General features: G+C 40.8%; 1 protein-coding gene across 10 annotated transcripts in view; it reads left to right on the top strand.

The window, feature by feature from the left end:
• The window catches only part of LPP (LIM domain containing preferred translocation partner in lipoma), a 756,943-nt gene that overhangs the window by 364,853 nt on the left and 367,621 nt on the right, over positions 1–24,469 (top strand). For all 10 annotated transcript variants that reach the window (XM_023736780.1, XM_023736775.1, XM_023736779.1 and 7 more), the window contains one exon: positions 5,293–5,405. In XM_023736780.1, the coding sequence (XP_023592548.1) occupies positions 5,293–5,405 (113 nt within the window). The remainder of the gene's footprint in view (positions 1–5,292; positions 5,406–24,469) is intronic.

Here is a 24,469-nt window from a genome sequence, read left to right as displayed (position 1 = left end):
GTTAGAGAATCAACAGCTGCCAGCTGGAAGGACCGAGAGCCTTGCTATTCCACGTGCAGTTAATGGGCCGGCAGCAGCATCACCTGTCCTCATTGTAGACTTACAGACCCTCCCTCCCCACCCAGGCCTGCTGAATCAGCATCTATAGTCTAGCCAGGCCTCCAGGTGATTTGGACGTGCAGTGACGTATGAGAAGCCCTGATCTAAGGCATCAGGTCTTTTTTTTTTAATGTATTGTCAGTTGAGCCACAGAGAGATTGAGTGGCTTCTCCTCTGTTCAGTTAGTTAGCCTACGTTTACTGAGTGCGCACTGTGTCCCAAGCCTTATGCCAGGTGGTGGGGATATAAAGATCAGTTATGGGTAGGCTCTACTTGTAAGAAACTCTTGAGTTCTAACTAGGGGAGGGTGACCTGTTAACACATAAATGCAATCAGCTATGAGAGATCTATTACAGGCACAAAAGGCAGGTGCTGTCTAAATCCCTGGGTATGTGTGTAGGTTTACATGGGTGTTTGGACGAAGAAGAAAGGGAATAAATGAATCCAGACTTCACTGATGATCTGAGCTGAATTGCTCCCTTGGCCTTTTCATTACAATCATGTCTATCCAGTGATTTATTACTCTGGATGCATGTAAATTCTTCTTCTTATTTTTTCTTTATTGGAAGCTTTATTTCATGAAGTGATAAGCGAATTTTGTATTTACATAGATGCTTTCCTCTATGCCCAACCTATGTTGCTAGGGTAACGACAGTCAGTTAAAACTCAGCTGGTTCCAGTTTTCCGGGTCTTGTACCATGGCTTTGGCTCCAACTGCTTCTCAGTGTTGCTGTCTTTTTATAATATGCTTGGCTGCTAACTGAAAGGTTGAAAGTTCACCTCCACCCAGAGGTGCTTCAGAAGAAAAGTCGGCTGATCTACTTTCAAAAGTCAGCCACTGAAAACCCTACAACGTACAGTTCTACTGTGACACACATGAGGTCACCATGAGTTGGTGTCAACTCGAGGTCAACTGGTTAGCAAAATATGCATAGCAGGGTTCTTAGAAGCTTCCCCCACTCCCTTTTCAAGTTAAAACTATGCCTAACGAGCTATTTTATGAAGTAAATTGGTATAAACTAGTGTTTGGAAACAGGAATATACTTTATTTCCCAACTGCCTCATGGGGCTACCTCTGGTGCAAAGCAAAAGCCGTTTGAATATAGCTCCATGATTTGGGATGCTTTGGAGCAAATTAAGCATGATCCTTCCCAACTTGACTCATAATTCAAGGCAGAATAAAGTGCCCTTCCCATCCCTGTATAACTCTAGCTGTGTAACTTTGAGTAAATCATTTTACATGGAAATTGAGTGGCAAGTGTACTTCATATCCGGACATGTTTTGGCTGGTAAGGAAATGGGTAAGGAGGGAACAGTGTTTGTAGCCAGGTGCCTGAGGCTCTTCACCTTCTCTGAAACTAGTATTTCTGTCCTTGGTTTTATATATCACTGCGCTGCCCCAGTTGCCTGATGGCATCTTCTTTGTTTGCCCTTCCTGCTTGATTTCTTCAGTGTCCCTTTGGGTCACAGGGTCTGAGAGTTCCATTTGGATTTTCCCATCAAGGCAGGTAGGACAGATTATATACACATATGAAGTCTACAGCTTAGAATTGCTAGCTGGGAGAACTGCAGTTTCTTCCCTTCACTGTTTTTCTCCAAGAGGTTCTTCACCTAAGCATCTAAGACAAATGACTTCTCTTTCATTGGTTTCAAAAATCTGTTAGATGGACGAAATGTCCATCAGCAAATGATGGGTAAGCAAACTGTGGTATATAATGATATATTACTTGGCCATGAAGATAAATGAAGGCTTGATGCATGCCACAACATGGATGAACCTTGAAAACGTTATGCTTAGTGAAATAAGTCAGTTGCAAAAGGACAAATAGTGTATGATCTCTTGTAAAAAACAAAAACCCATTGCTGTCGAGTCAATTTCGACTCGTAGCAACTCTATAGGACCAAGTAGAACTGCTCCATAGGGTTTCCAAGGCTGTAAATCTTTATGGAAGCAGATCTCCAGGTCTTTCTCCTGTGGAGCAGCTGGTGGGTTCTACTGCTGACCTTTTGGTTAGCAGCCGATCGCTTAACCACTATGCCACTAGGGCTCCTTACATGATCTCACTTACATGAAATAAGCAAAGATATAAAAACCAAAGATTATTAATGGTTACCAATGTCGGGAGGGAGAGGGAAAGAGGGAGTTTTTGCTTAGGGGGAGTTGAGTTTATGTTAATCATGGTGGAATAATTTGGAAAAGGATAGCGACAAAAGTTGCACAACGTGAAGAATGTAAATCACGCCACTGAATTGTACATGTGGAATTTGTTGAAATGGTGAAGGTTTTGTTTTGTATATTTGTACCACAATAAAACAAAACAAAAATCTATTAGATGGAAAGGATTGCCCCCCTCTCTCTAAAACACAAGCATTTTGTTCTTTCTACTTAGCCATCTTCCTAAAGCTTGAAAATTTTGCCTTCTCTCTTAGGATGTTCTTATTCTTCCTGTAGTTTAGAAGCATTTCCTCTTGTTTACTTGTCTGTTGGAATGGTGAACTACACATCCTCATAACGACTCTAACTATGATTTAGGATAATAATTACGAGTTTTTCATTCCAACTATCCCAATTAGTTCCTGCTTTCCTCCAAAGACCCATTTTTCTATTGTTTTATCATGTTTGTTTCTCTTGTCTAGCTATTTTCCTGTTTCTCTGCATCCTTTTAATACGTGAGCTCCATTCTAAAGAAGGCAATAGGAAGCCTTTGATGATTGAGCTTGAAGAACTGAAAGCTTTGGCCTCCCTTAATAGCTACACTAAATAAAGCAAAATAATTATTATGAGGTTATGACTAGGACTTCTCAAATTCTGCCTAATCTTGCTTATAATATGTGATTTAAATTTGTGTTGTTTTCAAGTTAGTTCTTCAAAAAATACTTTGCATTTTCCTTCTCTGTTCTTTTTCACCCTCCAGTGATTATCGTCAACCTGTGTCTCACTATATGTAAGTTCTTTGAGGCAAAGAAACAGAACAAAGGAGGATATAGTTGGAAGGGACTAATTTGCTGAGAGATTTTAGACTGTTCATGTAGATTTGTGGGCCTCAGTTTTTGCCTTTATAAGACTATCTTCAGGATTTCTTTTAGGTCTGGTATTGTATGATGCTCTGGGCAATTTTCTATGACATAGCACAATCTGGTGAAGTATAAGATGGTGCTCAGAAATCCTCTTTTAAAGTGAGTTTGAAGAAGACATAGATTGAGACAGAGCATTTGAACCTCAACATTGGGCTGTAAGAATTGGACACTCAAGTCTCCAACATAAGATGTCATTGTGGGCATTCTTCTCATACATAGTAACTTTTCAAGACAGAAAAGAATTTCCTGACAGTTCTTTATTTATTCAACAGGTGTCAAGTGTTTTTAGTGTAGTCAATGGCCAACTAAAGCCTGAATGAGGGTTTATCAATCCTGGCAACACATTAGAACCACTTGGGTTTTAAAAGAATACTGATGCCTAGCCCCTCCTCTCCGCCCCCTTTGACGCACCCTCAAGATTCTGATTGAATTGGTGTGAGATGGAGTTTTGGGCATCAGCATTTTTAGGTAACCATCCTTGGTGATTGTAATATGTAGCCAAGGTTCAGAAGCACTGAGTGGAGTCAATAAAGGTTTAGATGCTAAACAATGCATGAAACGTGCACTGTCTGGTACTTCTCCAGAGTATAAAATTCACTTAAGAGATTTATTACTCTACTAAGGACATGGACAAAGTATGTCTCCAAATCTGTGTACTCTGAAAAGTAAGAGGTTATTGGACCTTTCTAATTCTGTGGGTATAAAATAGGACTAATATAGTAATATCATAGCCCAAGACTAATTTATAAGACAAATGGAGGCCAGGTGAACCATTTCAAAAGTGTATCAGAACAAACCAACTTATCCATCCTTCCACTGTGCTGTTTAGACTCTTCTTTTTCTGGAGACCCCAGATGTGGTATTTTGAAACAATCCAAAAGGAACTCATTAAATGATAGAGACAGCTGTCCTACCAATAATTGTTGAACAGTTGAAATGCAAGGAAAGCTACTTATTCATAGAGGACAACATTTCCCAATGCATCAAAAACATTTTTTTTTTTTTTTAAAAAAAGCAAATAGAGAAAATACTAAAAAAATTGGAAGTTTTCATTTTCCCAATAGAATTGCATGCAGTGAATATTAAAAAAAAAAAAAAGATTCCATACCCTAAACCCGTAGAGTTCTTGAGCGTATGTGTATACCCCAACCCTTAGGGATTAGGTGCGCTCTTCCGACAACTCTAACTTTAGTGTTGTTCATGCTGTTGTTCTTGATCGTAGATTTTGAGGTTTACTAGCATCCCGAAAGTTCGTAATTTCCAATTTATATTCTGTGTAGGTTTCCGAATCTGCTGTTTCTTATTCCAGTTTTTTCTAATCTGTCTAGCATGTACTTTGCGATTTGCTTTCAGTAAATCATAGTTGTAACCAAGTGTTTCCTTCTTAGAAATCCTGGGTGGATCTCCGTTGTGTGCACTAGAAAATTCACACCGTTTGCTAGGCATGCAGTCTATCTAAAAGCTTATTTTCATCACCTCTCTAATTTTTATAACCCAGTAGCTATTATTTTACGTTCCTATGTTTATGCAGATGGTAACTTACTCTTTATCCGCTATGCTCTGAATTTTCTCACCTCTATGCCTTTATTCTCTTGTCTTTCTGCCTAGATTGAACTTGGTCTTTACACTATAAAGTTCAGGGACAAGTTAAGTGGTTCAGTGAAGCCCTCATTGCTCCTCCAGCTGGACATAAACTTTCTTTTATCTTAATATCCAGAAGCATTTGTTTGTGCATCTCAATAAATTGCATCTTATGTTATCCTTGCGTACACTTTTTTTTCCTTCCTTTTCTCCTTGATTGTAAAGTTTGTTGTAAGCAGCGGTGTTACATACCTCAGGAACCCCCCACCCGAAGCACTTTCCCTGCTCTTGGTAAATAGAAGCAAGATTAGCTTCTCCTCTTCTTCTCAGTACCAAATCTGGTCCTCTTCTAAAATCTAGGGCTACTAATTAAACTAAAGAGAACTAAGATGGGGAATAATTGCTGTACAAAGCAGAAAATTGTGTCAAAGACAATTACCCAGCAGTAGTAACATGCCAGCAAATGTATGTCTTTTTTTAGAGTGCTATGAATCACATTCATATTAACTCCATGTGTGTGTTTCCTTTCTGTAGGGGATTTTCTTCCACCTCCACCTCCACCTCTGGATGATCCCAGTGCCCTTCCACCTGGCTCTGGAAACTTCCCTCCTCCACCACCCCTTGAGGAAGGTGCTTTCAGAGTGCAGGTAAGATCTGTGGTTGAAGTCGTGTTTATACGCCATGCTAGGAAGGTCATGATTGTTTCTGTGGTGGATAAATACTTATCCAGATCCTCCAGATCCTGCAGGGAGCTTTATATTCAGAAAGAGCTGAGATACTTTAACACAAAATGCCAGCTTAAGCCTTTCCGAGTTCTCCTGGCCTACACTCTGAAGCCCTGGAAATCCTTTTACCAACTAATTTTGTTTTGAAACTGAAAGCCATTTTTTAGGGACGCCATTTGAGAAGTCTGTGTTTTCTTAGTATTCTGGGGCACACAATCATGCCTTTTTTTTTCTCTATCCAAAAACACTGTATCCTGAAGAGTAAGACCGGTATTTTAAGGCTTTGGTTAATCACTGTGGGTCTTAATTGGTCAGCAACATCTTTCTAGCAAAAGCAACAGCAGAAACCTCTGGTTTTCTCTTCTGGGTGATTTCAAGGATGCGCATTTTAAAAATGTATGGATGACCCAGAACTTTTGTGCTCCAGAAAGTGCTGATTGCAGAGTAACTCAGGACTGGAAGCAGAAAGGACATCAGAAGTAGTTCTCAGACTGTCTTTGTAGGTGGGGACGCTGGAGACCCGTTGTCATGATTGAAGCTGAAGATGTCATTTACGTCAGGAAGGAAAACTAAATGATAAAGCTGTAAAATTATTGTAATTTTTTTAGGTGCGTTATTTTGGAGTCCTGATGGCACAGTGGTTAAGAGCTCAGCTGCTAACCAAAAAGTTGGCAGTTCGAATCCACCAGCCGCTCCGTGGAAATCCTATGGGGCAGCTCTGCTCTGTCCTATAGGGTTTCTGTAGGGTCGCTATGAGTCGACATCGACTTGACGGCAATGGATTTGTTTTTTTTTTAGGGTTATGATGTTATTATAGATATGTTGGGAAAGAAAGAATCCTTATCTTTTGGAGAAACGTATGGAGATAGCTGTGGATGAAATGCAATGGTTTCTGTGTTTACATCACAATAATAAGAGTAGGGGGCAGCTAAATGAAAATATAGATGAAAAAATTATCCACTGATAATTGTTGAGTGTATGAAGGTTTATTCTCTTATTCAATCTATCTTTATACATATATATGTAAAATTTCCCATAACAAGAAGTTTTAAAAGGAAAACCATAAGAAGTAACTGCTTAAATTGTTCAGTCCTTGGTCTGGCTTTCTTTCTGCAAAATTTGAGGTTAGGGGAGACAAAGGAACAAATGATTCATTCATTCAGTGAATAGTCTGCGTTCCTGTTCTGTCTGGGCACTGTTCTAGAACTAGGAATTCTGTAACAAATAAGACATACACAGTTCTGTGCTCATGGTACTTGGAATGGAAGTAAACAACATACATATGTTACAAAGTACCTTGGAATGGAATAGGGGCCGTGGTTGGGGGGCGGGGAGGGGCAGTAAAAGAGGTATGGCTTACCCAGGGTGGGCATGGTTACGACCACCTCACTGCGAAGGTGAAAATTAAACAGAAACTTCCAGGAGGAGAGGAGGGAGGGAGCCTTTGGGAGTATATTTTCATGTAGTCAATCTTAAGAAATAGATGCTTTTTATATTACTGATCTGTTGAAATTAGTTCCAGTTGTAACCAGTAAGTTCCGATTCAGTTTGGGGATTAGATCTTTTAAAGGCTATCAAAAATTTCATGTCTTGGATAAATATGTGAACCATTTTCTACGTATTTTATTTTGCTGTAAGCTAGTAAAATTTAAAAAAAAAAAAAATCAGATTCTAGTAATGGCCAGGAGTCCTACCAAGTGGTTATTTATTTTACGTAACTGATAGATCCCTGGACAAATAAAATAATATAATCAATATCCTTTATTTGTAGTTATTTTTTATGAAAAATGAAAAAGAAAATAAAACTCTTGAAGTGTGCTGTTTATCTACATTTGTACTCTTGTTTTGTTGGAGGGTGGGTCTTTGCATGTTGTTTAATTTACACAATTAAACAATTCACTCAGCCTATTTTCTGTGTCGGATCGTTATGGAAACTATTTTGTTGCGTTTTCGATCTTTAGTTGGACAAAGATTGTGCTAGTGAAAGAAGACTTGTGTTTGAGTGTGAGTTGAGCAGCTTATTCTCACTGTAGGATCTCGAGCAAGTCATGGAATCTTACTTTCCTCATAAATAAAAAGAAGGTAAATATACCTGCTTCTTAGAATTAAATGAAATACAGATGGATTTGGAATTGTTCTGCTGAAATAGCTATAGAGATACTTTGATGCTATTAAGAACTCTTATTACGTAAAAATAACAATGACAATAATAAGGCTTTGCCAATGGGTCCCATTAAGAAAAAAATCAAACAAAGGGCTTTCATAGAATTGCAAGAAGTCTTTTTCTGTGTGGACTTTGCCCTGTTAACTGTACTGTAGGCATGGCTTTATTTTTGAAAAGGAAGGAAATAAACAAAAAGCCTGTTGCCATGTTGGCTTATGTTCTCTGCAAAACAGAAGGGAGGAGAATAAAAAAAATGAAATGATATTTGCCAAATGGGGAAGGGCAAATCTGGTAGGGAGAGGCGTGTTATTTTTTGAGACTCTTCATATGGAAGATTGTTGGTGAGGTCAAAAGGAAATGGACATGCCCACCTCTGCGTAGTGCTGACTTAGATCTGATAATGGCTTAGCCCCTCAACGGCCATATTTGCACTGTCTTTGAGATAGGATTTATAATGTCACCTAAAGTAATACGATCACTAGAGAGAATTGCGTGCTTTTTCCTCTCAGCCATGGTTCAACTTCATGTTGCCAAGTCCAAATTATAGCTGGTAAATGTGTGTTTTTATGTAGAGGATTGTTTATCTTTCCAGCCAGATTTTCATATCAGAGCCAAAAGAATGTCTACTAAGTGTGACTATAAGAATTCTAAGATTTTCAGAGCTGAAAGGGACTTTAGAGATCATCTCGTCCAACCCTGGTGCCAAGCATCTGGTAACGGTCCTTTCAAGTACTTGCTCTATGAATTGACTCCCTCTGTTTGCCAATGGAGAAACTGAGACCCAAGGAGGTGCGGAGGCTGTAGTTTCTGACAGAGCTCTTACTGAATTTGAGGACTCTCAAATTTGACCTTCTCCCCACTCTACCAGGTGGCCTGTGTACATAGTTCTGCTCTAGTCCCCCATCAGCCTGTGAGGCTCTGACATTCAGACTAGGGGATCACATACTTAAATTTGGAAAGGGTCAGGTGCAGCAGGAGTTTTGCTCAGCACCCCTAGTTCTCGATACTATCAACTTAGTTTTTCTTTGCAAAAAGCAAATGAATATTTAGCGTCAAGAATTCTTATTTTGAGAATTTTCATTTTGATGAGAAAGGATAAATCTTGGGAAAGGATGAATCTTGGACAACAAATGAGGAATTTACTTTTATATCAGGATCTATTTGACCTCAGGGCTTGTGTGGTTTGGAGGGACCATTTACTAGTCACTTATTTAATTAATTCATTTGGTTATTCTTTATCTAATCATTCATTCAAAGTTATGGGATACCTACTATGCATCAGTTACATGTGATAGGGATTATAGCCTTAGAACTTGACATCTGATGATGCACTTGGTAATTTTTTCCTATTTTCAGCCAGCCCATGCAGGTATATAACATTGCTTAGGACTGAGTCAAGGACAGAGAACGTCTCATAGGATTTCAGGTGTATAGGGCCTGGAAAGCATACATTCAAGTCCCTTTTTGATGTTTGAGTCTCTTGATTTTTTTCAATTCAACAAAATGTTTGTGGGTGACTGTTACAGAGGATGCAATGTTGAAGGATAAAGGGATGGATCAAATGCAGTACTTCAGAATCAAATTGAGGAGATGAGTACATAAATCAAATTAAAGAATTCCATGGTAAAATATGCCTTAAACATCATGCTTTGATCCGAGGCACAAACCAAGTCCTACGTTTCTGATAGAGGGTGGGGTAAATAAATTAACAATTGACTGGGGATACCCATGAAGGATTCTTGAGAATTATTTAAATTGAACTGAACTTTAATGGCTGGGTAGGATCTTAACTTTCAGATGGAGGAATAGGTGTTTCAGCAATAAAGTAATGAGAAAAACAACACAGATGAAGAAAAGTACAAAGTAGGTGTTGATATGCCTTATATATCTGGCTGTGGAATTTACACTTTATTCTGAACCATTGAGAGTTTATTGCAGGTGTTTGCTTTTATTTTAAACTTAAGAGTGACATTCCCAGATCTGTTGTCAGATGCCAAATGGTGCCTTTAACACATTATAAGGCACAAAATATGTTGCCTGTGTGGGAAACCCCTGTAAAAAGCTCTGAATTGTTTGATAGACTTCCTTGAGCTCCTTGGTGACTTACCTGCTTATACCTGATGGGAACCTGAGTGACAAATAAAAATAAGGAGTTCTAGGCTACAAAGGTAGCAGCGGAGGTAGTGAGCGGTGTTGCCAGAGCAAAAACAGAATCACCAGCAAAAGGTTTAATCCACCTGGAAGTGCCTGTCCTTTCTGGATGGTGAGAATATAAGGAAATCTTGATCCGTGGAAACACACCAAAGTGGTGCTTGAGATGCCCCTTTCATCCTGGCCCTTTGCCTGTTTCTTTGGGGCTTTGGGTCAGCAAGCCCTAGCTGATTTCTACGGCTCTTGCGACTCTGGCAGCAGTGGCGGCAGCAGCTTCCTTTGCGATCTCTCGTCTTTTATGGTCCACGTATATAGGTCAGTGTATGTTAACAGGGCTGCGTAACTTCTCAAGGGGCCCTGGTGCCGCTCCACATGAGACAGATGCGGCAGTCTGCTTCCTGTAAAGATTATAGCCTTGGAAACCTATGGGGCAGTTCTGCTGTGTCCCATGGGGTCACTATGAGTCGGAATCCACTTGACAGCAGTGGGTCCATGGGATGGGTAGGTCCTCAGGCATGTCTGTGGCTTTGGTGGATACGACTTTCTAGAAGCAAATGACAAAGTTTTCCTGTTTTCCTTTGGCTCTGAATCACCCTCTGACTGGGTGATTCAGATGAGAAGAGAAAACTATTTTTGGTGTCTGGACTTGTAAAAACTTCATTGAAAAGTAGCAGGTCCTGCCTAGACTTGATTGGAGTTATTACAGTGTTACTTTTAGTATTTTGGAAGTTTTTCCTGGAATGCCTTAATTTCTCTTCCTTTAAAAAAAAAAAAAATTAAAGAGGTCAACTTTTTCCAGAAGACTGATTATGGAGTATGTGCATACTCACGCATACCCTCACCATTGTCAATCCAGCCACCACTGCCACCACCTTGGAATAATCTAAGTCATGTTCCTTGCTCTCCAGCGAAAGATTGCTTAATTGCCGGACGAGAAAAGTCTGCTGGGGAAATTGGTTGTGGTCAGTTTTGCTGCATGTAAGGGTAACCGATGAAGTTCACTTTGCTTTAGTTCCTGAATACATTTCTTTATAGGGGATGATTTATGATGCTTGCATATTACAGAAGAATTCCTTTGCCCAAAGTTAAGTGAAACCTTAGTTGTTTCTTTCTGAGTCAGTGGAAGTTTTTTATCCCACATGGTCTCTCCAGTCAAGAGTCTTAGTGGTTTCTTCAAAGCTGAAAATAATGTGTTTTTTTTCCTACTTATAAAAAATAATGTAAATAAATCAAACAGTGCTACAAATCTGTTTCTCGATCAGGTAGAAATATGATGTACACATTCATCCCCACCTCCAGTAATAGACACACAGTGAGGCCTGAGCGTTCTCCTCCCCCTCACTGTCACTAGTCTTATTAAACCAATTTTGAAAATGTGTCACAATATTTTTAACTCTGTGCCAGCTCTCTTATACATCTTTTCTCATTTTAAATCGAGCAACCACGTTATTGATAAACTATAACGTTTACTTATGCGTTATTTTCTATTTCCTTTTTTATAGTCATCATCCGACTCTGTCCTTCCCCCTGCCACGGTATTTAAGTAATTGTTTTTGGAAAGGCTATATGGGTGATAGACTTCTTGGGCCCTTAGGTATCTGAACATGATTTATTTTTGCCTTTGTAGTTTAGTAAAAGATTGGCTTTAAATAGAATTCTAGACCCACAAGTCCTTTACCTCAGTATTCTACAAAATTTTCTCCCCTACCATTTAGTATTTAATTTTAAAGATGAGAAATAAGATGTTCATCTGATTCTTTTGCAATTTTAATAACTTTTTTTTTTCCTTGTTTGATCTCTAAGGTTTATTTGTGTGATTTAGCGAGTGTAATAAAATCGATCTAGGATCCCTGGTGGTGCAGTGGTTGAGCACTAGGCTGCTAACCGAAAGGTTAGCAGTTCAAACCCACCAGCAGCTCTGCAGGAGAAAGATACGGCAATCTGCTTCCGTAAAGATTTACAGTCTTGGAAACCCCGTGGGGCAGTTCTACTCTGTCCTGTAGGGTTGCCGTGAGTCGGAATGGACTCAACGGCAGTGGGTTTGGTTTTTTGGTATTACACCCTGTCTAGATACAGGTCCCTCCTCTCCCTTGTATTTCCACTCAGAATTCAGTGAATCTGATCTGAAGTGTCATACTTTCTTTTAGCTAAAAGGAATTTTCTGTGTTATTTGGAGAACGTATTTTACTCTTTCATATGCCTTTTTTCTTCTTCACGGCAATCTAATTATATGATATTAGATCTCTTCTTTATCCTTTGTACTTCCATATCATAGAACTATTTTCAGTATCATGATATGGAAGAAATATTTTCAGTAGTTCTATGATATGGAAGAATTCCTCTTGCTCACTACCTTTCTTTAATTTTTGTGATGATGGTCTGCTTTTTATTTGTAAATACTATACCCACCTGAATTTGTAGAGAATATGCAGTTGGCAGTGATTCTGGGTCTGCGGTTCTGATGTTTCTAGCTAGCTTGCATGCCAGACTTCTATCTAGATCAGGAATGTATAGCTCTTTAAAGAGAAGGTGGCTGTAGGGCGTCTGCAGGCAGTCTTCACCTTGTGTATGTAATTAGGAGAGGCAGGCCAGTGAAAGGGTGTTACTTAGATACACAGACCAGGGACAGACTAGCAGGCCTCAGCCCACCCTTCAAGGCTGTGGTTGTGGGGATCCACAGGCAGGTAGCAAAGCCCCCACTTTACATGCCATATATGCCAAGTGAGGGCAGTGGCAGGCTGTGGCCAGCCCCTCTGTCACAGCTGAGTTCCCAAGCCTTTTCAGTTCCCTACTCCATGGTCTCCCCATCTACCCTTTTCCTTCATCTCTGCTTCTCAATGACTACAGCCTCCCTGCATTTCAGGGATTGTGGCAATGCTTTTTTTTTCTTTTTTTTTACTAGAAAGGATAACTCATTAAGCGATTTCATCGCTGTTTTGACTAAACCGATTGCCATCTAGTTGATTTTGACTCACAGCAACCCTATAGAACAGAGTAGGACCGCCCCATAGGGTTTCTAAGGCTGTGGTCTTTACGGAAGCAGACTGCCACATCTTTCTCCCACACAGCTTTGACTAGACCTCATTAAATACCCTAAACACCCCTCCCCAGAAAGCCCCCTCTCCTTGTTATTGTGGCAGTGTGAAATCAGCTCAGGTGCTGCTACATTTTGCTATCTGTCAGCTGCCTGTGAGGACTTCACCCCAGAAACACCCTCTCTGGTTCCACCATCTAAGCCAAGAAAGCTTGTGGGACAACATACCGTGGTGGTGAAGACAGCAATGCTGGAGCCAAACTGCCTGGGTTCACACCTGGCTCCCCACTCACTAGCTGTATGACCATGGCCATGCCATTTAACCTTCGGGTGCCTCAATTTTCTCATCTGTAAATTGGGGATAATTAGAATACCTACCTCTTTGGATTGTTGTGAGATTTCAAAGAGATAATGCATATAAAGAACATTGCATGTGGGTGGCACATCCTAAGGCTTACTAAATGCTTGGTATTGATGCTATTACTGCTGTGATATTCTGGGCTAGCAGGTCTCCGAGCTGGGTTCTGGCAGTCATTGCTCTCCTTTGGTTTACACCACCTTTCCGTTGACCTTGTCCCTTGCTCTCGTTTAAGCTTAGGGATTTTCTGTGTTTTTGCTTAAGAAATGCTCCCACAAACTTCCTCTGTAAAATGAATGATTGAATTAAATAATCTTTCCAATCTCTTGCAGCTCTAAATTGAATGCCTTGGTAATGAAGTATCACATCTTTATGACTTTGTGGTGATTTACACTTTGCAAAGTACTTTCCATTATCTTGTTTGATCTTTACAAAAATCCAGGGAGGTAGAAGAGCACAGAGATAATTTGACAAATTAAAAAAAACAAAAATAATAAGTCTCAAAGAGGCGAGGCAACTTGTGTGGATTTCACAACAAGCAAGTGTCCAGGAAGCAGTGATTTATTTTTAAATGGACAAAAATGAAATGCATTCTGGGCACTTCTAAGCCTCTTGGCGTAGTGTCGATTCCCTTACAAAAGGGGTAAGGTGAATCGTTTTAAATTCTCAAAAAAGCAGCCAAAGTCATCAGCAATATGTGGCCAGGGGCTACTGAGAGAGATTTCTTTTTTTTTTTTTAGTAGAAATAAGCACATCTTCCATCCTAGCCTCTGGCATATTCTCTGGCCAATCCCCTCACAGATTGCACCATGTACTTCTTATCCGTGGATTTGGTAAGGAAGTCCTGTTGGGGTCTCAGATCCTTTAGTTCCTTTGTAATTTACATAATCCCCTCAACATGGGCACAAAACAACTTGTTCTGCAAGAAGGGATAAGAGGGAATTGACGATGCCAGGGCGGAAATCCTAGGACACTCACTTATATTTTATTTTTAAATATAGTACTTTGAAACACTAATGTTTTGGGTTTTTTTTTTTATTTTGGTGCATGGCTGATTTTACTTGGTCCACTCAAAGGTCAAGTTCTAAATAACTATGGATTAGATGACTTAAAATGTATTGCAGGTATTACATACACCAATCCTTGAGGGGTTAAGCTATTAATATCCTTATTTTATTATCTTTTGTGAGTTTTGTTTGTCCAAGGTTTCTCAGCCTTTAAATCCCAAAATGGAATTGTTGGATTTTTTTTTTTAAATAAAAGTCTTTCTTTATTTCACTTGATCCTTTAAACAAATTATGAGTAGGTCAGGATGGGGTAATTCTCCATCCTGTGTTACTGCAGGAACTGGGGCCCAGAGAGGTGAAGCAACATTCCGGGTTTCCATGGTATTGAGCAACCCAGGCAGAAATCGAGCCCAACATTTTTCTGAGTCATGCTAGTACATTTCTTTCTCTTACCATCTCTGGTTTATTGTTTACTCTTCCTTCAAGGAAGGAAACAAAGCTCCAATTGTCACTTTCCTCTCCAGGAAGCCTCATTATTTGGGAAGCGCTTGCTCTGATGAATTCTGTTGTAGAAATCTCTGTTGCAATCTTGTCTTCAGCCTCTTTTTTTGTTATTCTCTATATCTTCACAGATGGGAGGAATGCACTTGGGCTTGAAAATATAGGCTGCTGTTCATAGACCTTTGAAATGGAATTCTTTCTGAAATGTTATGTCTGTTTTTGTATTTACTTCGCCAGTAACATTTAGTAAAGATGCCAGAAATCTTTCTTATGGTAGGAAACTAGTCAAGTCAGGGATACTTGGCGGAAAAGTATTTCTATGGCAGTTTTTTAAAAAAGGGAGGATAGAGGTGACACAAGAAAGAGAGGATCCGCCTTATAAGACATACAATTTTGCTGTTACTTTTGAATAAAGGTTTGGTTTATGAGGGAAACAGGTAGATAGGAGTAGCTCAGTAATTCCTTCCTTTCCCCATACTTCTCCCAGTGTTTAAAGCAGTCTGGGCCTGCCCTGTGACCACCGTGTGTTCTGAACTGTACCTGACACATCAGGACTGTATGTGATTTGGGGTAGATCATCACTTAACGTTAAGTCTCAGTTTCTTCAGCCCTGAAGCTATTGTACTGATCCTTTGCCTCCTGCCTTCTGGGATATTTTGAGGGTCAGAGGAAAATAGCCCAGGTGACAGCACTTTCTTAATCAGGAAATTAAAGATTTATCTTTAAAAGTAAATTTTTGTAAGATTATTTCAATATCCTCGAGTTTTAATTTTTTCTATTAGAAATTATATCACTCCCATATTAAGAGCAGTGAATAATTACATGGTCTTTGAATCGTGTCTTTGATGATATGGTAGCTGTTGAAAAGAAATGACAAACTGTCCTCTCACTAGAGATTTCTGGATTCCAGCCATAACTTACTCTACTCTGAGCACCTCAGAGCGAGAGCCTTGGCCTCTGAAGACCTGTTTGAGAACTTCATGGAGCACCGGGCTCAGAGTTAGATGCTGTGTGAAATTGAATAGAAAAGAGGCAACGGCCGCGCAAGAGTATTTTACAGTGTACATACGTAAGACGCCATCATTTTTAGTATCATTTTACAACAAGCCATTTTATAAGCTGAGAAGTGCCTGGAGGATTGTTTTCATTTCCTTTTAGCTCATTGAAAGTCATACAGTGACACTTTAGTGTTTTATATATATATATATATTTACCATATATGAAACTCTCTTTTTTATTGTATTCTATGTATTTCATAAAAGTGTTTGCCAAGACTCAGAAGATTGGAAGAGCCTTAATCTGGGACATAGAGGGATCTTTTTTTATCCTCCCAATTTAGTTTGTTTTTTTTTTTAAATTTTTTTCTTTAAATATTATTTATTTTGTTGTTGAGAATATACGCAGCAAAACACACACCAGTTCAGCAGTTTCTACATGTACAATTTAGTGACATTGATTACATTCTTCAAGTTGTGCAATCATTCTTGCCTTCCTTTTCTGAGTTGTTCCTTCCTCATTAATTATCTTTTGACCCAGTGGGGGTGGAAATCAGTATTGGGACATGGCAACCACAGAGAAGTATTTCAGAGTTTTAGATTCTTTAAATGAGACCCCCACACCCCCTCCACAGTGCTTCTCTCTACTGAAATAGCTCTTGTATGGGTTTGTCATCTCCTGACTACTGTCCTTTTCCTGACATCTTCTTACACCTCTCTCAGGCTAAACTCTTGATGATTTGAACCTTTTTTGGCTCTGTGTTTGATTTTCATTAAACAGAACTTCCTTGGTTCTTCTGCTACGTCTGTGACTACTCCTTTTCCGTCTTCTTTACCAGATCCCCCTTCTTCTTTTTTCCTTTCACTAAATGTAGATGCCCTCTTGGTGGTCTCCCTTTGACATTCTGTCTTCTCTCAGGAGAAGTCATGACTCTGGTAGAGCCCATATCGATTTCTGGTTATCTACCGTGATGTGAACTGGTTATGACTCTCGGCGCTATGATTTCCTTTGACAACTATTGTGCTGTTTCTCCAAACGATCTTTCCATAAGAAAAATCTGTCTCTTCACGTTCCGTATGTCCCAATTCTACTCATTCTCTTCTCCCAAGCCTTCCGTTCTGCTCGAGATACTGCCATATCTTCTGGTCTTCCAAACTCTAAACTCTGTAATCACTGTTGATATGTCTTGCTTCTTTAGTGAATCTGTCACCAGTGCTTCATATTTTCTGGCTTGGAATGACTCTCAAGTTTGCCGCAGTCTTTTCATTTTCCCATCCTAGCTCTGTCATCCTAGCTTATTCCTTCTCCATATCACAGTCATCTCATTGCCTTGATCTTTTCTTTTTTTCCATTCCAACTGCATTAAAAAACAAAACAAAATGAAACAAAAACAAACCCATTGCCATCGAGTCAGTTCTGACTCATAGCAACCCCACGTGTTACGGACTAGAACTGCTCCATAGGGTTTTCTTGGCTGTAATGTTTATGGAAGCAGATCACCGGGACTTTCTTCTGCAGTGTCCCTGAGTGAGCTCAAGTCACCAACTTTGTATGTTAGTAGTTCCAGTGCAAACTGTTGGCACCACCCAGAGTGCCCTCCAGCTGCATACCCTGATCAGTTGTTGTTGTGTGCCTTCGAGTTGATTCTGACTCATAGTGACCTTATAGGACAGAGTAGAACTACACCATAGAGTTTCCAAGGCTGTAGTCTTTATGGAAGCAGACTGCCACATCTTTATCCCACGGAGTGGCTGGTGGGTTCAAACCACCCCGATCAATTAGTCATCAAAAAATGTTATTTTATTTCTATGGCCTTCCGCATTAAATTTCCTCTAGAGGTGGATTTCCAGAATACTCCATGACCTACCTCACCCTATAAAGCACACCTTATCTCCCACTGTGCTCCTTCCAGTCCTTGCTACTGTGAGGTTGATGTCCTCATTGTTGGCTTCCCATGCCATCTCTCTCAATTGATCAGAAATCCTCTCCTTTATAAAAGCCTGATCCAAGTCCCACTTTCTTCCTCATGGGCCTCTCACACCTCTGGCTCATCCCAGTCTCTTCCTTCTCTGCGTCCTGACTCTCTTGACCACATAATGTGGCATAGTGACAGGAGGCGAGGTGTTAGTGCAGAAGCCCTGCTCTATCGATCACCAGCTGCGTGTCTTTAAGTTACCCAACTTTTCTCCAAATGGGAATAAGAAGAATAGTTTCTTAGAAAGTTCTTTTGAGGACTATGTATGATGATGGACATACAGTATCAAGCAGTCTCTGGTTTATAGTAAAGACTCAATAACTGTTAATACTGTTGGATGTTCCTGCCGCTTAGGATATGCTTCTTTGTGGAATGATGCAATTATTTCATATGCATTAATCTTGCCCCACACTCTATTTCAAAATATAATATGGGGGAGACTTGTAGAAATCATTTAAAATCACAAATCATAGTGCCTCAGATTTGGAAGGGTCCTAATCCAGCCCATCTTTCTTCTGATGAGGAGATGGAGGCCCAGATTTCTTAATTGCCCAGTGACACAGTGAGGAGAGCAGGCCCCAACCCTGACTGGAGGTTCCTGGATTCCTTGGCCTGTATTCTTTCCATTCTCCTCTTGTTTGTTCCCTTTCTAGAAAGAACCTGAGGGCTGGATCCCATCTCATATTCTTATGTAGCCCTTATCTCATTGAAGGAACGTGGAGTGGCCTCTTGGTTGATACTTGTTCATTGATTGACTTGTTCATTCTTGGACTTGGCAATAGGAATTCTCTGGGAAATGTCTGTGGGGTCTGTACTCTTGGTGGATTTATCAGCCTTTCGATGGTTTTGATGCTGTTGTAAGCATGTAAAGGGTTCACCATGTACCACTTCTGTGCACTGACTCAGTGTGGTGGGGGAAGGAAGTGGGAGAGGAAGTTATATACATCTTGAGCAAATCAAGTTTTTCTATTTTTAGTCCTTGCTGCTGTTTGGAAAGTACAGTCCCTGTTCATGGCAGTCTGGCATGTGTTTCCTCAGTGCCATTTCAAAAAAGGGGAAAAAATAAATATGGGAATTTTTTTTGTAGTGAAAATAGTTACTCAGTGAAATCACATCAGTTCCCTCTTTTTCTCTTGATGAAACCTCAAAGCTACTAGGCACCCATTCCTCAACCTCAAGTATGTATGTCAAAGGCTCATGCAGAGCGGGAGACTAGAGTCAGCACAATTTGTACAGCAAGACATGGTGTGGTGCCTGTGGCAGGGCCCCTTCTTGTCCAGTGGGCTGCTTGGCCACCACCAGATGTTGCCCCCTGGAGAACGCTGACCCCTGAACTAGGTCGGCAGAGGGGCCAGTAGTATTGTAGTCCTTTGCCTAATCCGTTCCTTCTGCCTGAGTGTCTCTCCTGTCTCTTCTTGTTAAAAGTTTCCCTGACTGTCCTAAAGCCACTCCCACAGTTCAGATAAATGAACTGCTTTCCCTTTAGTGGTTTTGATGGCATTTTTGGGATTTTTCCAATCTGAGGCTATGTTAGTTATCCTTAGAGAACAATCAAGAACCATATGCAAGCAGATAAAATGATGTGGTCTGCATTTAGACTGATTGCTATATACAGCAAGATTTCAGTGATCAGAAGTGGCGATGGTAGAATGGCTTGGAATTGACTGCAGGAGGCCTGTGAGACAGACAAGGGCCTGAACCAAGGCGGTGGCTGTGAAGGTGGAGACAGGGAGCTAGATCCCAGGGCAATTTGGAAAGGGACCGGTAGAGGGGACGGAGGAGTCCAGGATGATTTGCAGGATCGTTACTCTCTTCAAGGGAGATTTGTTTGTTTCCTGGCCTAGTATTTACGGAATAGGAAGATCCTCTGAAAAATCTGAACTCTGAGTGAGGCATGTGGGATATGAAGCTTACGAGAAGCAGTGTTGATATCACTAAGCAAAGATTGCCCTTCGTTAGTGAGAGGGACTATCTAGTCTCCAGAATTAAACAGTTCTGCGTAGATAAAATTGTGGCAGTAGGGTGAGAATAATGCATTGCTATAATTAATGCTAATTTGTGGATATTGCTGTATTGTTGTCATTGTTTTTAATTGAATATGTATTAAGCTCCAACAGGGTGCTATGAATAATGCCAACTTAGAGCTGATTTATCAGAACACTCAGAAGACTTTATAAACACCAATAAATGGAAACACACAACACCCCTTTGAGATGGTAAACGTCGTTGCCATTTCTATAAACGAGAAGTGAAGTAGATTGTGTTTGCTCTGTTGGCACTGTGGGTGAGAATGCAGAACTGTCGAATGAGAGAAGTATTTTCCCTGTCCCCCGGAATTGGATTAGAATACATTAGTAAAGAATTCTCCCTAAATGCGTTGAGAGTTGTGGGAGTTTAATTAAATTGTTCCAGTTATTGTTAGCACTTGGATTACCACCAGGCTACCAAATTCTAGGCCAGCAGGTTTCAAATTTAGTGTGGCAGAGAATTGGGGAGACACAAGAGAGGGGGCATTAAATGCCTATTCCTAGAGCCTGCCCCCAAAGATTCTGATCTACTACGTCGAGGAGAATTTCCCTTTGTAATAGAAGCTGAAGCGCTTCTCATGTACATAGTCCTTAGAGGAGGTTTGGCTTCCCTTCAAAACCACAAACTTTCCTTGTTATGGGACTTTTCTTTGACCACCAAAATCTAGCCTCAGCCTGAGACCAAGACTTTTTTTTAAGTAGCCGCAGGATCTCCGAGAATTTACCTAGTCTAATCCTGTAGTCCTCTCATTTACAGACTATACCGCTGGTTAACACTTATAGAAGACCTACTGCATGCTTAGCATTCTACTGCTCATCCCTCCACGTCTTCACTATGTCTCGTGGGGTTGGTATTATTATCCCTCTGTTTCTCATGAGGAGTCCCTGGGCGGCACAGGTGGTTAAGCACTTGGCAACTAACCTGAAGGTTGGCAGTTCAAACCCACCCAGAGGAAAGGCCTGACAGTCTGCTTCTGAAAGGTCACAGCCATAAAAACTGTGGAACGCGGTTCAACTCTTCATATGTGGGGTCACTGTGGACTTGATGACAACTGGTTGTTTCTTATGAGAAAACTCGAACTGAGAAGGGCACGACTTGGCCAGAGATGACGCTGCCTTAAAACCTTGAAGGGGTAGGGAGGAGGGACCAGATTCTACTTCAAGTTTGAACCATGGGTGGAAAGTGTTACGGCACTGAGAGATATCCGAGACAGGGCCAGAGCCTCTAGATCTCGCTGAAGAGCGGTATATCATAAAGAAAAATATTTGTGCCAGAGGAAGAAGAGAAAGAAAGGAGAGGTGGAAATGACCGATTCAGCTGTTCATTATTTCTTTGTTATCTATCTTATCTCTGTCATACAGACGAGGTACTGAACTGTTGCCAAGCAAGTGGGTAGACGTTTGATTATTGTTTGACTGAATATCCTATGAAAAAGGAAACGTTTCTCGGGAAAGCCTGAAAGGACACGTGAGCAGAATTTTGGAGTAGGAGAAAGATTTTTAAGTGGAGGCGAGTAGTGAGGCTCGAGACGTAATTCTTGCCTCGTTTAGACTTTTTCCAGCCTCCACCTGGCAAGATACCTCTCTTTTCGTTGTAGTCTCTTCATTTGTGTTCCATGGGTCTAAGGCGGAAGTGTTTGTGAGCTTGGACCACGTTTGTTGTCGTGTGGATTCACGTTTGTTCCTGACTGAAACAAACAAACAAAACAAACCCTTTGCTGTCGAGTCAATTCCGACTCATAGTGACCCTACAGGACAGAGTAGAACTGCCTATAGGGTTTCCAAGGAGCACCTGGTGGACTCTAACTGCCGACCTTTTGGTTAGCAGCCGTAGCTCTTCACCACTATGCCACCAGGGTTTCCTCCTGGTTGAGGGGAGAGGTATAACTTTCTGACATGGTCCCTTACTCACTTTTTATCAATGGCAACCTTTTTTCACAACAATAGGAATTCCTGCCGGGAGTGTTGTTGATGTAAACTGTCTGTGCACTGCCTGAAATATGGGTGCATCATACCTTGTGTTTGTTCCCGCATCAACTCTAAATCCCAAGATACGGTTACTCCTGCCCACTCTCCTCCGTCATGGGGGCTATGTTTATCTTTTAGATATCTGTACCCTGGATAAGGGCCAAGCTCCTTGAACACTTAGGTCTTGTGCACCTGCATAATCTGACCACAGCTGGTCCTTCGAGTCTGGTCTTAGTCTAGTCTTACCTAAAGGATCACTTATATTTCCCAAGTGCCGATGCATGTTGCAGTGTTCCTCCTCCGTCTTTATGCTCATGGGGTAAATATCTTAAAAGTAGTTTTTTGTCCAGCTCAGGTCTTCTCAGTTCTCACCGCCTCCATCAGCTCTCACTGATTTCTCTGTTCAGCTTCTCTCGCTCTCTGCCTGTCTCTTTTTCACACATTCTTGGTCTTATGTCTGTGGGTTCTATATACTTTCTTACCTACCTGTATTCTGCCCTATAATATGGTTATTCCTGTGTACGCTAATCTCTCTAATGCAGTTGTGAACACCTGGAGGACAGAGGACTCCTGTTGTTTTTTTCTTTTCTTTCTTTCTTTTTTTTTATATAATACTTTCTCTTTATATCAGTGTGTCCTGAATATTTGATAAATGTTTATGTGGAAAGTGAATGAAAACTGTACTAAATGAGGAGCTAGATGACAAAGGACGGGACTGGAGCTGACTTTTACCTGTGGTTACAGGCAGGACCTAATTCTTGGTAATCCAGTAAAACCCAGGAAACCAAACCCATTGCCTTCAAGTCGATTCCGACTCATACCAATCCTATAGGACAGAGTAGAACTGCCCCATATGCTTCCCAAGGCTGTAAATCTTTACGGAAGCAGACTGCTACTCCAATAGGCCCGTATAGTCTCCAGTTTGATGTTTAAAGGCAAGGCTTTTCCTCCACTTGCTTTTCTAGCCTGTGTAATGCAAAGCGCATGAGCTTTAGAGGGAAACTTTTGAGACCCAAATCCCAGTTCTTCCACTTACTACCTGAGTGACCTTGGAGTGACCTTTTCTTCTTCCCTGGGTAGCCCCATTTGTGAGGGGTCCTGGCGGTGCAAAGGGTAAAGTGCTTGGCTGTTAACTGAAAGGTTGCTTGTTCAGACCCACCCAGTGTCTCTGCAGGAGAAAGACCTGGCCATCTGCTTCCACAAAGATTGCAGCCTAGAAAAGCCTATGCGGGCAGTTCTTTCTGCCCTGTCAGGTGGGATTGCTTTGAGCCAGAATCAACTCAGTGGCAACAGACAACAACAGCAGCAACATCTTCATTGTAAAATGGGGGTATAGTATCTAGTATTCTCTAGGATTGTTGGGAGAATCCAACCGGGTAATATTTGTGAAAGCGCTCTTCTAAATTTAAGCAACTGTCTGCTGATAATGGCAGTGCAGACAGAGTATGGCTTTCTTCTCTCGTGGTTCCAGCAATCCCCACGTCCCAGACTGTGTGCAATCATTTTATAGACCAGGGAGCAGGCTAGTAGTGCTGCTGGCTCGTAAGATCTTTCCCAGAACTGTCTTCAGACAGGAAGTTTGACAAAGAGAAAATGATGAACAGATTTAAGATGCTTATTAGGTAGCCGATGCATCTTTTAGTCACACAATGTGATTCCTGTCCTTGTAGGTAATTTCCCCCGTATATTTTCCTATTCTTAGTCTTTGAGATAAGACATAACGTGTATTTCACCTTTTCCCTTCCTGCCCGCTTGGTAGGATGCTGTGATTCTCACCCATGTTTTTCTATTCCCATTAATCAGCCGTTGGCTCCCAAAACAATAGAACTAAAGATGGCTTTCTTGATACAGTTGTTATCAGTGATCCTATTTTTGAAATGGGTATTTCAGTTTGTATCTTGTTGGTATCTACTCTATATCTTCTGCATTTTCAACTGTCAAAATAGCACTTACACAGAATAGACACAGAGTAATCTGGTTCCAGTAAGTGGCTGTAAATGGGGAAGAAAAGTAACAATAACAACAACAACAAAATGTTAAGCTGTGGATGATATCAGTTAGGTTGCATTTATGTGAATGTGTTAGAATTACAGAATTTTTATTAAAGTGGAAGAAAACTTAGAGAACTAATTCAAAGGCCTCCTTTTGCTGTTGAGAAAACACAGGCTGAGAAAGGGGAGGTTATTTGCCCAGGGTAGAGCACAGAGAAGCTGAACCCTACTGAACTATGGCAGAGCCAGGACAAAATGCCTAGCCTAGCGCTTCTCCTCATCCCTACACGTCTACCTCCCTGTTGACTGAAGGTTGCACTCAATAGTTCATAACTATTGCTTTTCTAGGTCCACATTTCTAAGTATTCAGAGTTATATTCTGACCTTACTACACTTGTTAAGTTCCTTAGGAGAAAATAACAATACTGTTTTCTTTGTCTTGGCTGCACGTTTTGAGTGGAGGATTGAGACTAAAGAAGCGTTGACCCCGGTCCCGGTATCACAGCGTTGTCACTTGGCCATTTGACTATTAGTAAATCTCTTAAGCATTCTGGGCCTTTGTTTCCTTTCTGGTTCAATAATGGGATCTTAACAGACGCTACCTAGGCTTCATCCTGCCTCCAATGTCTATGATTCTCAATGTTTCCAACCCATTCTGACATCTCCCTTCTTGGAATTTGTATAGCACTTAGCGTTTAGGTGCCAGTATTGCATTCTGAACTGGCTTGAGGACAGATTCTCCTTCTTGCCTATTTCTGTTGGTCTTGTCCTACCAGTGAGCCTCGAAATCCTTGGGCAGGGCCTGTGCTCCTCT

Source organism: Trichechus manatus, unplaced genomic scaffold (assembly GCF_000243295.1).
Source record: "Trichechus manatus latirostris isolate Lorelei unplaced genomic scaffold, TriManLat1.0 scaffold00092, whole genome shotgun sequence".
NCBI classification, from domain to species: Eukaryota; Metazoa; Chordata; class Mammalia; order Sirenia; family Trichechidae; genus Trichechus; species Trichechus manatus.
The sequence above is the reverse complement of the archived record's forward strand: the minus strand, read 5'-3'. Positions and strand labels throughout refer to the sequence as shown.